Source organism: Balaenoptera borealis, assembly GCF_965194805.1.
Source record: "Balaenoptera borealis genome assembly, chromosome: 8".
Classification (NCBI taxonomy): domain Eukaryota; kingdom Metazoa; phylum Chordata; class Mammalia; order Artiodactyla; family Balaenopteridae; genus Balaenoptera; species Balaenoptera borealis.
In genome coordinates, this window is record NC_138865.1 from 71,711,529 (window position 1) to 71,726,862 (window position 15,334).

The 15,334-nt window shown below is 43.8% G+C and overlaps 2 protein-coding genes across 3 annotated transcripts in view; both read left to right on the forward strand.

Moving 5' to 3' along the window:
• Positions 1-5,985, forward strand: part of LOC309634091 (putative COBW domain-containing protein 7) — a 47,006-nt gene extending 41,021 nt beyond the window's left edge. For both annotated transcript variants that reach the window (XM_082403691.1, XM_082403692.1), the window contains one exon: positions 417-5,985. In XM_082403691.1, coding sequence (XP_082259817.1) covers positions 417-523 — 107 coding nt within the window. In that variant the 3' untranslated portion in view covers positions 524-5,985. The remainder of the gene's footprint in view (positions 1-416) is intronic.
• An 83-nt stretch (positions 5,986-6,068) lies between these two features.
• On the forward strand, positions 6,069-10,217 carry LOC309634090 (forkhead box protein D4-like 1). Its single transcript, XM_082403690.1, has one exon. It carries the CDS (start codon positions 8,749-8,751, stop codon positions 10,114-10,116), a length of 1,368 nt encoding a protein of 455 aa, XP_082259816.1. The 5' UTR covers positions 6,069-8,748; the 3' UTR covers positions 10,117-10,217.
• The last annotated feature ends 5,117 nt before the right edge of the window (positions 10,218-15,334 follow it).

The window sequence follows — 15,334 nt, forward strand, 5'->3', positions numbered from 1 at the left end:
TATCTGTTTTTTTCAGATTCTTTTTCCTTATAGACAGTTAAATTTCTAAAGCAAAAAAGAGAGAGAGAGAGAAAGGGATATAATGTGCTACGTAAGTAGTACTAACCAGTCTGTAAATCTGATTGGTTAATCTGGATAAGCTTGTGGTTAATGTATTTGTCTTAATTATGAGATAACATCATAAGAACTTGTTAAGCCTTTTACTCTTCTTCAAATAATTTTAGAAAAGTGATTAATCCAACTGCCAACTTGGTTCTAAGGGACTTAATTAGAAAGTTAAGGAAAGAATCACTAATTACTATTGTTTTTATAAATTTCTGAAGATCATGAAGCATTTAATGATCTGGACTTAATAGGTAAACTGTGTCATTTTAATAAGCATCATATACTCATACCATATTTTGTTCTGTTTGCAGGCAGGAATTTAGATAAGGATATTCTTAAACAACTATTTATAGCTACTGTGACTGAGACAGAAAAGCAATGGACAACACGTTTCAAAGAAGATCAAGTTTGTCCATAACACTAGAAGCATCACCAAAAGGATTGGATGATAAAATTGGGACTAAGTTTCCTATTGGATGTATTTCAAGCATCTATTCTTTGCATTACTTCTCTTATGAATTCCAATGTAAACTTTAAAATAGTATTTATTTTATAGAATACATACAATATAGTAAATCAGTATTATAAAACATTTGATATTCATACAATAAAATACACTGTCCTCTGACTTTTTTTTGTGGACAGATGATTCATAAACATATCTTTCAGAATTGGCTTTGGAGTTTACATATGCTGAATTTCTCACCCATGGAAGTTGTAATAATAATAATGGGAAAACTTACTTCAACATTGTCATTTTCCCTTAGAACTTCAGCTGATTGCGTGGATGTAATTTTATTGTTAATAACAAAAATTTTTAAAAACAATGTCACCATTTTTATTAAAGGAAATAAAGGGTTTACAGTGGTAGAGACTTAAGAGTGGAAGAAACCTAAATCAAAGAAATTAATTGAAACTTTCTCTTATTCTTAGATTCTAAGCCTTACTGGTAGTCAGTGTAATGGAACTTCAGCCATTCACTTTGTAATATATTTCAAAGATTTCAATTGTAGAGCTTTTAATTTTAGAGTAGATTTTAGTTTTAAAGTAGATTTTACTACTGGTATTAAATTCATCTTGTTTTTTTTTAACTTCTTTATTTTTCAATATAAACTAAAAAGTGACAAGGTATAAAACTTCAGATGTAACTGCATTTAACTTTTGATAATTTAACAATCTTTATATAAATGGTAGGTGTGTAAGTATACAATGGATTACTTTTCTCTTCTTCCTGCTAAAGGCCAGGTCAGCTTAACTATATTCAAATTGTAAGAGAAAGGCATTAAACGGAATTTAAAGAAGAGTTAATGGTTGTTAAATATCAGAAGGCTGTCAGAATGGCTTTTGGAATATTTTTTCAGAATTTTAAGTCAAAATTACATCTCTGTATCTTGAATGGTTCCAGTAGTTGGAGGCAGGCTAATTAATTAGATTATCTATCTCCCTTCCCCTGTGTTCTGTACCTTTTTAATATAACTTCTCTATGTTCATCCATTTGCCTCCTGAATCTATTCTCTTAATTTGTGGCTGAGAGAATACGCTTATTTTGTGGCAGCCAATTGCCTGATAAAAGTCAGCTGATTTTTGAGTCAGATCTTTAATTCCAGGGCTTTAATTCCAGCTCTGCTGCTTCTTGGCTGTATAATCTTGGGCAAAGTATTTTCTCTGAGATTAGTTTTCTTACTTTTAAAGTGGACAGTGATAATATCAAACGTTCAAGCTTGTTGTAAGGGTTAAATAGGTTTGTAATGCACCCAGCTGAGCTCCTGGCCCACAACAGAGCATAGATAAATGTTTTCTCCTTCCTAACAATTTCAGTTTGTTTTATAATTAATGTAGTCACAATAATACTTCATAATGTTCATTGGCAAATAATAAGTATTTAGATTCATCTGTTCTAGGCCATGAGAAAGGGCTTATAATTAATGGTACTGTTGTGGGAGAAGTGTTTGAAGTAATATTAATCTAAACTCTTAAAAATCTGTTTTAAACTGATAAATATTTGGTTTTTTCTTTATAATGTATTAATCTTTAAATATTTTTCTTTACAAAAGTATTGCATGACTACATTTGTGTTGTAAAATGCAAGCATTACAGATGAAGTCAGTCTCTCCTGACCTTTCTCTTTCAGTCACTGTCACTTCTGGGTAAGCAGTGTTGTCAGTTTAATGTCTATCCTTTTAGATGTTTCTATTCACTTATGCACACATTATGGTTTACATTGTTTCCCAAAGTGAATTATTTTCCAATAATAAAGCTATAATTTAAGGAATTTCTTCGGAAGACTTACAAACTTGCCATAAATATCCTTAAGGAAAGATTTTTATAATGTGTGTTTTAAATAAAAAAAATCATTCTTTACATATTATAATACAGTTTGCTCTTTTAAAAAAACTACTAATCTTAGATCTTTCTGTGACAATGCATATAAATATGTCTTTAACTGCTGGACAGAAATTCATAGTATAGCATAGAATACATTTCTTTAAAAAAACATTCATTGAGAGCTTCCAAGTTTGCCCAGTATTAGTGCTGGGGCTGAAACTGCACATGATGGTTAAAAGCCAGGTTTGTATTGCTTACATTCTAGTGGAGGGACATAAATAAGTGAGAAAATACAAGGTGCCTGAAGAAGGCTGATAAAAGTCAAAACTGACTTTAGAATGAGTGGGCATGAAAAGCCTCTCTGAGGAGAAGTGGCTTTTTTTTTTTGGTGGGGTGGGGCTGTTTTAGAACTTTTTGATAATCCCAGTGTCACAAAGATCTTTCCTATGTTTTCTTTTAGAAACCTAATAATTTTAGCTCTTAACATTTAGCATCATGATCCATTTCAAGTTAATTGTTTCATCGTTATGTCTTGAAAACTCTTTTGCCCTTTGAATAAGCTTTTTGTACCTTTGCTGAAAATCACGTGGCATGTGTGTGTGTCTTCATGGACATTATTTTCATTCATCTGTCCTTATGGCACTACCACACTGTCCTGATAACTTTAGCCTTAGAGTAAGTTTTGAAATTAGGTAGTGTAAATATTCCAATCTTGTTTATCTTTTTCAGAGTTGTTACAGCTATTTTAGGTATTTTTGTTTTCAATATAAATTTTATCATTAACTTGTCAGTTTCTTCAAAAAGACTGCTAGGATTTTAACTGAATTGAATTCAATCTATAGTACAATTTGGTGAAAATTGTCATTTTTTAAAAAACTTTATTTCTTATTGAGGTGACATTAGCTTTTAACATTGTATAAGTTTCATGTATACAACATTATATTTTTACTTCTGTATACACTACAGTGTGCTCACCACCAAAAATTTTGTTTCCATCCTTCTCCGTACAGTTTAGTTTCCTTCCCCTTCCCCTCTGGTAACCATTGCTCTACTCTCTGTATCCACGTGTTTTTGTTTGGTTTGTTTTGCTCATTTATTTATTTTGTTAGTTTGTTTTTTATATTCCACGTATGAGTGAAGTCCTACAGTATTTGTCTTTCTCTAACTTATTTCACTTAGCATAATGAACCTCAAGTTTCATCCAGGTTGCCAGAGGTGGCTTTTAAGTTGAGAACAGAGTTAAAAGGAGTCATTGATGCAAAGTCAGGGAGAAGATTCTACACAGAGGGAGCAAGTATTGGAGAGGGCCTTTAGGTGGGAACCAGTATAGTGTGCTGGAAGACCAGGAGGAAGGCAAGCGTGGTGGAAGGTTCAAAAGCCAGGGTAGGAGGTGGGATTGGAGTTGTGAGCCAGGGCTGGGCTTTTTGCTTACAGGACAGAGCAAAATATTTGGATTATTCTGAAAGCCCTGGGAAGTGGCTGAAGGGTTTTGAGCTGGACAAGTGATGTGGTTGTGATCACTGTGGCAGATGAACTAGTTGTTTCCTGTTTTTGAAATTGCAGACAGTGCTGCAGTGAACATCATTATGTGTGCCTCTTTGTTTTTATGTGAGAATGTTTCTCTGGAAGAGATATGTAAGGGTGGAATCACTGGCTTCCAGGATATGCACATTTAAAGTTCTTAATAGATACTGATAAATTGCCTTCCCAAATGGCTGTACCTTCTTGCCGTAAAACAGGAGTGTATGAAAGTACCCTTTTTTCCAAACCTAGCTAACACATTTTAACCTTTGCCATTCTGGATGGAATGGCATCTCACTGTTTTAATTTAGATTTTTTTTTTACTGTATTTTTATGTTATTTATAAGTTCTTTTGAATATGCATTGCCCCGTTCTTTGTTCTTATTTTTCCCAAAATGAAGTATTTTTCAGTGATCAGAGACCTTACTGGTTTAATCTGTACTTCAGAGGGGTTTGGAACCTCCAATAGATATCCTCAAGAGAAGATTTTATTTTTATAATGGAAATCACTAACAAATAAATAACATGGGCCATTATTCTGCTAACCATAGAAAATTTTCAGGGTATTATGATTATGGTAATGATGATAATCAAGGTTTAGGCATAGTTCATCTGTAACTTTATAGTTTACTGAGTAATATAGGATAAATTACTAAATCTCTCTAAACCTTTGCTTCCTTATTCATAAAATTCAGATAAAATGCAAATCTCTTTGAATTGTTCCAGGGATTAAATTTAAAGTACCCTGACTATAGAGTTTCAGTAAATGTAAATTCTCCTTTTCCAGCAAGACTTGATAATATATTCAAGCTTCTGCACAGCTTCTTAAATGATTCTTTCCTAGGCTTTTCCAGCTTTTAGTGAAAGGGGCAAGAACATTAGTACTGAGTTTAAGATAGCTGTAGGAAGGGTCAGCCCAGGGGGTGAGGGAAGACCAGGAATTGAAAGGGTCTCTAATTCCTAATAGATTATGAAGTTTGAAGGGAATTATCAACAAAATAAAGCTAAAAGGCTTTTAAACATTTGTGGGCTTGGTTGCTTGCTACAAATTGAATAAATGTCTCCTTTGGATTAGTAATGTAGGTGGAAAATTATATTTTTAGATTTCTTTGAAAGGACTTTCCCAGTTCTAGAAATGCCATACATTGTGGAGGTGATACTGAAAGAAGTGAATTCTGTCTCTGAATGTCTAGCAACTTGCCCTACTTTGATGAGAAAGAAGAACTAGACTTTTTTCTCAGAATTAGTCTTAATATTAGAATCAACTTATTTAAAATTAGAATCAACTTGTTTGATAACTGAATTGCCTTTAATTTTCAGAGCGAAATGGAGAGAAATCAGACATCCTCTTTTCTGTCCAGTAGTTTAGAGAGGTTGGGTTTTCAAAGTGGGATGGATGGTGTTTATGACCCCCTGATAGATTTGTTCAGGAAAAAAAAAACCTATTCAGTGTTAGGAAAGAAGTAATCTCCAAATGTTACTGAGTGCCCACTATGCACTGGACCCCATGTTAAATGTTTCAGTGTTTCATGAGCACAAAGTAACACAACACTAAAGAATTAATCAGGTGGGACAGAAAGAGTCCCCCCACCCTTTTTTTCCTTAAGGAATTACTTGCCATAATTTGGAGTATCTCCAAAGAACTCAACTTAGTTTTTCTTGATACAGCTATTTATTTTTACATTGATATATTTTGTACATTAATTTTATTTAGATATAATTAGCAAAAAAATTTACCCTTTAAAGTATACAATTCATGGCTTTAGTATATCCACAGGTAGTGGCAACCAGTACCACTATCTATCAGTAATTCTGGAACATTTTCATAGCTCTTAAACTCTGTATCCATTAGCAGTTAATCCCCATTTCCTCCTGCCCCTGTTCCCCAGAAGCCACTTGTCTACTTTCTGTCTCTAGATTTGCCTATTTGGACTCCTTTCACCTACCATAATGTTTTCAAGGCTCATCCATGTTGTTGCATGTATCAGCATTTTGTTTCTTTTTATTGCTGAATAAAATTCTGTTTATATACCACATTTTGTTCATCTACTCATCAGTTGATGGACATTTGAGTTTCTACTTTTTGGCTACTAGGCCTTTTTTCTCCTGTTTAATTTTTTAATAAAATATAATTTTCAGAACAGTTTTACATTTACAGAAAAATGGAGCAGAGCAGACAGTAGAAGGGAATTCCCATATCCATCCACCCTCCTCCACCACCCCCGCCCATGACTACATGGGTAGTCATGTCTTCCATTTTTATCACCTCATATCAAGGGTACATACTATCAACCTGATTTATGACTGTTGATGTTGCCATTGATTACCTGACACCTGGCTGAAACCTTTGTCAGGTTTCTCCACGGTAACTTATTCCCCCTCCCCCCACTTCATATGGTTCTCTTTGGAAGGAAGTCATTGTGCATTGCCCACAGTAAGAGACTGGGGGGTTATGCTCTACCTCCTAGAGGGTGGAATATCTACATAATTTATTTGGAAGTTTTCTGCAAGGGAGATTTGCCTCTTTCTCCCATGTATTAATTTACTCAGTCATCTATTTTTTATCAGTATAGATACATGAATATACTTTGGTTAATAATCTAATACTATATTTTGATGCTCTAATTGCCCCAGCTTTGGCCATTGGCAGCTCTTTCTTGTCTCCCAGTGCCCTCTTTGACATACTTCCATCATTGGGGGTTGTTTTGCATTTTTTTTTTTTTTTTTAGTGCCCTTACTTTTCTCCTTTCATTTTTAAATAACCCAAATCCCCATAGAAGTTGACTGTAGGAAAACTAAGAATGCTCCCTTTCCCAGGTAATCGGATTCCTATGCTGTTGGAAGAAATGTGCCTTACCTACAGGGGGTTGAGGGGGAGGCATCTGGGAATCTAAGGCTGAATAAGACACCTGTCCCAGCCCTCCTGAAGCTTAGTTTAATAGGTCACACAAGTAGTAATTGGTTAATTTGGGATTCAAACACAAATCTGTGAGGCTCGAAAACTTCTGTTATTTGTTCTACTTCAAACTACATACAACTGAGAAGCCTTAGAGGGTAAACACCTGAGAAATAGAGGATAAGACTTTAAAAAGACTTGTAAGAATGCTGTTTTCAAAATTTTATCCTGAAGAAAACTAACTCCTTTAAGCTATTTTTTGTTATATTAGCCGGCTTCTGATTTCTCACTGAAAATTTGTTGTCATTTTACAAACTCTAATAGAAGACTTACTATGTAACAATCAATGGCATAATATTTTTATGCTGAATTTTTATTAGATGCCACCTCAAATTCTTTTCACAAGTAGGTAGGTATTAAATTATGAGTATATACTGTTAGTATTTTATCATAGGATACCTAGTGATATAACACATTAAATTATATTGCACTGCACTGCTGCTTTATTCTCTGAACTAATTTAACTGAAGCCAATCTAAAAATCATGTTACTTCCAAGGATGTCCAGTGACTTAAACAGAGCGTCTCTGTCATCTTGTTCTTCTCCAGTGTGAGAAAGGAATGATGACCTGGTGAATTAGTTTAAGACACTGAAACTGCAGCCCTTTTTTGCCTCCTATAAGTTTCAAGATTAGAATTTATTATTATAGTAAAAAGTGCTTCATGTTGGCTTTTTTTTAAAGAAGGAAGAAGGGAGAGAGAGAAAGATGGAGTCTCAGACTGGGTGTATACTTTGGAGTTGTTGGGCCATTTTTGTGAAAAGGATATTTCAAACTGGGTTTGTACTGGTTAGTATGCAGCAAAATCAATTTAGCTGGTCATGGCCATTAAAGAAGAAATGAAAGAATATCAGTGATCACTTATTTTATGAAACTCATTTTAGTTATATAAGTCTATGCAAGATCGTGGTATAAAATTTACTTCATACTGAGGTTAAATGTTCAAAGAAGTTGAGAATCACTGCTGGAAGGGGACTTCTCTGTAGCCCTCCTGCTTTCCCTCCACCTTGAACTTCCACAACCTCATGATAGGACATTTCAGTCTTTTCTGAAAACTTGAGTCAGGGAAAACATTTTGGGAAGCTGAGGTAGGGGGTAGTAGGGACAAGGCCACACCCTCTCACGCTCCACTCTGAGCTCGGGAATGTAGTAAGAACATTAAAAATATTTCAGCTCCTCATTCTGGGTGGAGGACACAATCCACCAGTGAAAGTGGGTAACTAACCAGCTATGAAACACAAAAACATATTTACTGTTACACATTCTTTTACAGTCAAACACCGTACATATTTCAACGCCTTCTCCCAGCTCCTATTTTTATCCTTCAGGAGAGAGGCCTGAATGTGGAGGTGGCCTTAGATTGTCAGGTACACATTTTCCTACCCCCTTTTTCATTTGCGCGGTTTTCAAAGTGCATTAACAGAGCCTATGCAACTCCTGGCGCAATTGGCTGGCTGAGCCTGAGGAGTGAAGCACCTTCCTTGCTGGCTGGTGCGTGTAAGGAGGGGGCAGCTGAAGGCTCTTGCCGCGTCGGGTAATGCTCAAAGGACCCCATCACTGGACTGCGTCGGGAGGAAGGAAGAGCGCTCTGAGGTAGGGCAAGAAAGGGTATAAAGGGGGACGGGGGAGTCCACCACACAAGGACTCAGAAGAAGCTTCAATAAAAGGCAAAGTGCATCTTCGCCGGATGGTGTAGGAAAGGAGGAGAAATCGGCAGCAGAAGAACACCACCTAAAAGGGTAACCTCGAGCGTCTCTGCTTCTTGGAACACTCTTAACACAGGCTTCCAGCCCAGCCCACCCAGAGCCGCCACCTCCCCGGCCTCTGCAGGACCTGCTCCTTCATGAACTTGCCAAGAGCTGAGCGACTTCGCTCCACACCTCCGCGCAGCCTCCGGGGCTCCGATAGGGAAGACGGTGCGATCGATATCCTGGGAGAGGAGGAAGATGAAGGAGAGGAGGAGGAAGAGGAAGACGAGGAACCGGAGGGAAGCCAGCGCCTTCTAGAGCAGCTGCACCAGCCGGAGCCGCAGAGGGCGCGGCGCGGCGCGGGCGCGGGTGCGCTTCCCGGAGAGCGCACCGAGAGCGGCGGCGGCGGCCCAAGCGACTCCTCCGAGTTTGGCCCCAAGTTCGGGGCACCGACGGGGTCTACGGCGGCCTCTGCGGGCGCCCCGCAGCCGGCGAAGCCCCCCTACTCATACATCGCGCTCATCACCATGGCCATTCTGCAGAGCCCACACAAGCGCCTCACGCTCAGCGGCATCTGCGCCTTCATCAGTGGCCGCTTCCCTTACTACCGCCGCAAGTTCCCCGCCTGGCAGAACAGCATCCGCCACAACCTCTCGCTCAACGACTGCTTCGTCAAAATCCCCCGGGAGCCGGGACACCCTGGCAAGGGCAACTACTGGAGCCTGGACCCCGCCTCCCAGGACATGTTCGACAACGGCAGCTTCCTTCGGCGCAGGAAGCGCTTCAAGCGCCACCACCCGCCTCCGGGAGCCCACCTGCACCACCCCTTCCCCCTGCCCGCTGCGCCCGCCGCCCTGCATGCCCCCTACCCGGGCATGCTGCTCGGACCCCCGGCCCCGCCGCAGCCTGTCCCGGGGGCCTATCCCGCCTCCACTCCCGGGAGCCGCCCGTGCGCGCTGCTGCATCCTCATCCCCTCCGCTACCTGCTGCTCTCTGCCCCGGCCGTAGGCAGCGTAGCTGAGGCGCCCAGGAAAGCGCAAGGCGCGGATCTGGGGACCCCCGGCGCCCTTCCGGCGCTGCTGCCCACGCTAGGCTCCCAGCCTTGGGAGGAGGGCAAGGGGCCGGCGTCGCGGCCGGCAGGCGGATGCACCTCCTTCAGCATCGAGAGTATCCTGCAAGGGGTCCGGGGAGCTGGTACAGGCGCCGCGCAGAGTCTGCCCCCGACCCCGTGGGGTTACTGCCACCTGCTGCAGCGCCCGTCGTGCCTGTTGCATCCTCAGGCCGCTGCCCCCTTGCTCCACGTCTCCGCCGCCGCCGCCGCCGCATCCGCTGCCCGGACGATTTTGCAGCAGCAGCAGCAGCAGGACTCTGCCAGCGGCTGCGCTCCCAGCAAGGGCGCTCTGCTGGGCCGGCACCTGTCCGCCACCGCGGCGCTCCTGGGGTGTCAGCCTGGAGTAGAGGGCTCCAGGCTGACGTCGCTGGTCGCCCTTTCGGGCGGAGAGGGGACCTCACCGGCCTTTTGAATAGCACCCACACCTGCCTGACTCCTTGGGGCGGACAGGGAGCCAACCTGGAGGGCGGAGCCGCCCGGGGTCACGCTCTCCTCGCCGCCTGCCCTGGCGCACTCCACCTTTCACAGCCGGGACCAAGAGTGTGTATCTGCATCCTACAGCGGAGCAACCACTAATTTCGGTTCGCTGCGAAATACTTACAAAGGAAAAGTTGGTTATTGTTCCCTTAAGACAACCTGAACGTAAATGTTCGATGGCGTCAGCGTCGAACATTTCTTTTCCAGCCTCCAGTCGTGACTTCCAAGGCTTTTCCGATTTGCACATTTCCAGAGGAACTATGAACGTGAGTGGGGCATTTTGTTCTGTTATTAAAAGAAAAAGAAAATAAATCGTCCAATGCACAACGTTTCCCCCGTCTTCACTCCCTAGAAACTGCAAGTATTATTCCCAAATCCAGCGCAGAATCCTTGTGCCCTTTTTGTCTTCCTGAAATCGATGTGTAATATGAGTAGAATTTTAATTTCAGAGGATTTATTTCTGATCTGTATGTCTGATGTGCCATCTTCCGTGGAGAGGTGTTAAAATTAAACCTAACTATATGGACTAAATAAAGTGCTAAATCACTACACAACATTGTTTATTTTATATTTTATATTACTTCACCTTCTAAATGGAACTTATTTTAAAACTTAGTTTTTTCCTCCCAGTTAAACAATTTAATTTTACAATTCATATTCATTATAGACGTCAGAAACAATCCATTTTCAAAATGGTTTTTAAAACTTCCGAATATTTGAAGTTGAAAAAATTCTGTCTTTTAAAATATGGGATTTAGTATGTATGAAATCTATAAGTGAAAAATAATTAGAGGTCATCTAAATATATTCTCCATTTATTTTCCATCTTTCTAAAGCGTTGATTTTTCTCCTGAATAAGTTGAAGGGCGGTATGACATGAATCTTAGATGTAGTGGCCAAAGTTTATTCGGGAAAAATAAAAGGCAATTTAAAAAATTAGAAATGTCAAAACTAGGGCCCAGAGAAAATGGAAATATCAAATGAAGCACTCGGATCCCGGACATTTGCAATTTAAAAAACTCCCAGGTCAGGTACCTTCTAGGAACTTCTATTCCCTTTCTTTAGAACAGAAGGAACTTTCTCTCTCTTTCAAAAAAATTTCTGAAAGGACTTTGCGACCAGAAAGGTTTCACTGTATTCGGTTTCAGGTGACTGGGTGGGAGGCAAACAAGACGAAAATGTCCATCAAGAAATACTCCCGCCAGAGAAAGCAAATTTCTAGAGACCCTGCAGCTCTCAAGGTCCTGACCAGGGCTCACGTTTCAAAAGAACTGTATTCCGCACGGGTTTGGAGGAAGTCCCCCCCCGTGAGTGTAAGAAGCTCGTTCCCCCTCATCTACTCTTCAGCCCCAGTTTTGAATTTCTCATTCCAGGAGGGAGGGAACATATAGGGACACACATTTTTACAGCCGTTTAATTGGCCCATTTTTACTCCAGCTTCTCATCTCCATCCCATCACTCGGAACTTCTGCCTACGACCCCCACTGACTCCTGGCTTGCAGTAGTTCGTTCCGAGGGTGTTCTGGAAAGTTCCCAAGCCCAACCCTTGGTAGCCGCCATTCTCGAGCTTCCGATTCAATTGCCCTCCGCTGCACCTGCAGCCTTCGCCCGCAGGGCAAGCACCACCGGTTGACTACGTCGGCCCCTATCCTCGGCTTGCAGGCGATCCTCCAAACCCCCTCCATCCCCTTCATCCCCCTCTCCCGCCTTAGGCTTTGCCAAATCGTGAACTCAGTCTGTCTCGCCCTCATCACCTCAGCTTTAAGATCCTTTTAGCAAATTCTGCGGGGTGGGGCTCACCTAAGAGTTTGGAAACAAGGGAGAATATAAAGGGAGCCTATTTCATGCCAACAACACACCCGTTCACATTCCAATTTCCTCTTGCCCTTTGTGTGGAAACGCTCCAGGCCTACATTCGTTCATTTATTCGATCAACAAACGTCCGAGCTCCGGGTGCAGCCGCGGATGAGCCCAGAGCCGACCCTGAGGCTCTCCGGCGCGCCCTGCAGGAGACGTCGTTTACTTCCTTCCCTTGGCCCCAGGCCAGACCAGCGGAGCCACAAACGTGGGTGACTGCGGGCCGGATCCCGGCCCAAGCCGGCCCCTAAGCTCCTAATTATTACCGAATGAAACCATACCGAACGATCAATCTTCAAGAAAAATATCGATTCCGTCGAAGAGTAAATTAAACGTTCTTCTCCTAGCGCACGTGGCGGTCGGGTCCACCTGCACGAAGCGCCGCGACCGCGCGGAGAGCTCTGGCCTTCACTGGGGCTCGCCGACCGGACCGGCGCCTTGTGCAGCTGCTACTACTACGGGGCCGGGCTAGCGCGTTCCGGCCGGCCTTGTGGCGGCGCAGCCCCCGGGGCAGGGGCGGCCCGCGGCGGGAATGGGCCGAGGGCGCGTGGTGCTCGGCACGGTGAGCAGGCCGGGCCGCGTCCTGTACCGCGCCGAGCTAGAGGCCGCAGCTCTGGTTCCCAGGCCTGGCCCTGGGGGTTCGGAGTAAGGGCGTCAGGGCGCCTTCCGGTCCGGGGCTTCTGTCCGCCCCGCGGCTGGCCTCGGCCCAAGGCTTGGACAAGAACGCGTGTCCATTTTAAGCCCCCGCGTGCGCGGCGCTTCCGAGTTACGCAAAGGACTAGAGGATCAGGGGTCGTCTCCTACCCTCGGGATCGTCTTCCTGAGGCCGGGTTGACTGGAAGCGTCCAGAGCTGCCTGAGTAGTGGAGCCTAAGGGCTGGAGCGGAGTGCGAAGGAGCTGCGAGGCACAGACAGGCCGGGCGAGGGCAAAAAAAAAAGTGACTCTCCCTCAGGTCCAGCCCGCTAATAATAACACTAATAATAGTAACAGTAGCGGCTAATCCTTATCTCCTGCTCCCTGTCAGCGGGGCAATGGATTCCCCTTTAACCCTCCCAGCACCCAATGAAGAAGACACTATGGAATCTCCATTACACAGATAAGAAATTTGCGCTTTAGAGAAATTAAGAAACTCGCCCACGGACCTTGGGCGGTGGCACCGGGCTCTGTCGGGTTTCCCAACCACTAGCCCCGTGGGCGTCAGCAACCTTCTTAGGCCTGGGCTTCCAGTGGGTCGCCGAGGCTCAGGCAGGAAGAGGGCCGCGATCCCAGATCGTACATCCGGGATCCCGGATCCCGGATCCGGCCCCGCGCGCCAGGAAGCGCGTTTCTCTCCGCAAAACCCGGGCGCCCCAAGGCCGCGCACGGTCATATCCGTAGCCCAGGGCCCCGGCTCCGCTCTGCGTTTCCCTAGGAAGCGCCTGAGCGGAGCGACGGGAAGGTCACGGCCGGCCCGGCCCTGGCAAGTGCCCCGGCCCTCGCCAAACTCGAGGACTTCGCTTAACCCAAGGTCGCCCGTGAGGAGTCAGCGGAGTCCTGAGAGTGAGTTTTTCCTCCCCAGCAGGACTTTCGCTCTTTCCCCTCATGGTCGCCAGCAGCCCAGGCACCCCTGCGCGTAGGCGTCGGCGGTACCACGAACCCCGACCGCCTGCAGGCCCAGCGCCGCTGCCTCCTCCCTGCCGCCCGCCCTTGGCGGTGGAGGTGGGCTCCCTCCTGCCCCGCGCAGCCCCGCCCAGCCACAGTTCCTCTCCGGAATATGGACCCTGCGCTCCGCTTCGCGCCCCGTGAGGGCACTGGATCCAGGCAGCGCGAAAGGGGCCCTGATGTGCCCAGGTTGTTGGGCGCCACCGGCCTGGGGAGAGGCGAGGGAGGAGTGGGGGACGCCGGACTGAGGAAGGACCAGCCCTCTGGTCGGAAGGTCCCGGCCGGCAGGAATTGGAGTGCAGGTGGGGACCCTGGCAGAGAAGGAGGGAGAGCGTCTGTGGGTCGGGCGGACTGGAGTCCCCCGAGGTGGTCGAAGGCTGCAAGCCTGGGTGCTTGTCAGTGGCCTGCACGCCCCGCGCAGGTGCGATCTGGCACCGGCGGTGACATGACTTTCGCCCCGTTCCTGCGTACGTCGGCTGTATGGTCCTTGCGTATTCAGCGGAGTGTAGCGAATGATTCGGGAACCTCTCTCATCTCCTGTCTGCCTAAACCAGACACCCCCTCTCTTTCATTTTGACTTGGCTGCAATAACAGACAGCAGAAAATCTAGAGAAACAGCAGACGCTAGGATAAATAGAATCAAAACGATGATAAGATTTAACTAAGGCTGGGGGAGGGAGGTAGAGCGAATTTTGTTTTCTAAGAATTTGCACCCGTCCTTCACATTTTATAGTGTGGGGAACTCCTAGCTCTCATTCCCCCCAGCCCTTAGGAAGAATGTTCAGAAATGTCTTCCCACGTTAACATATTATTCCAGTCTAAACTGTAATCCTACTCTAATTGCTAATGTCACCTTCTTGTAATTTCTACAAAATTGGTTAGTCTTTATGGCCTAATTTTCATATCAGCACTGAAATTATTCTCTGGTTTAAACATTCATTGATGTCATATACATCACTAGGTGCAAAGAACTTAAAGAGGTTTTATCTATTAATACCAAAATTTGCCCCCCCCAAATAAAAACCCAGGAAAATTAGGTGAAGGAAAAGAAAAAGGCTTTGAAGACCCAGTCTGAAAATCAGTTTAACACCGGTTTCTTGCTGCTCAGCTACCTTAACATAATCAAGATTTATATGTTAAAATGAATGCTTATAAAAGAAGTACTTGGTTATAAACTTCCTTTACTTGTTTGTCCTTAGAATGCAGGGGTATGCTCACTGAAATCAGTAATTAAGACTATTTGGGGATAGTTATGATTTATTCAGCCAGTGAAGCAGTTTCTATTCCCAATTCCAGGCAAAGAGAACAATGAGATTAAATTAAGCATGAGAGAATTCCTTTTCTTCAGATACTGTCATTTTGCTACCTATATCTATGTTTGTATTCAAAACCATGCTTATGACCATTAGTTCTTAGAATTAAGGTGACTATATTATTGTTATTCAAGGTATCTGTTGTATAAGAGACATTGTGCTATATTTCAAGCAGTGATTATTTTTTCCTTTATTAAAAAGTTTACTATAATGGAAACTTCCAAACATATATACAGGTAAAGAGATTAATATAATTAACCTCTGTGTACCCCTTGGTTAGGCCAATCTTGTTTCATCTTTACCCTCTGACAGTCCTCTCCCACTGGATTATTTTGAATCAAA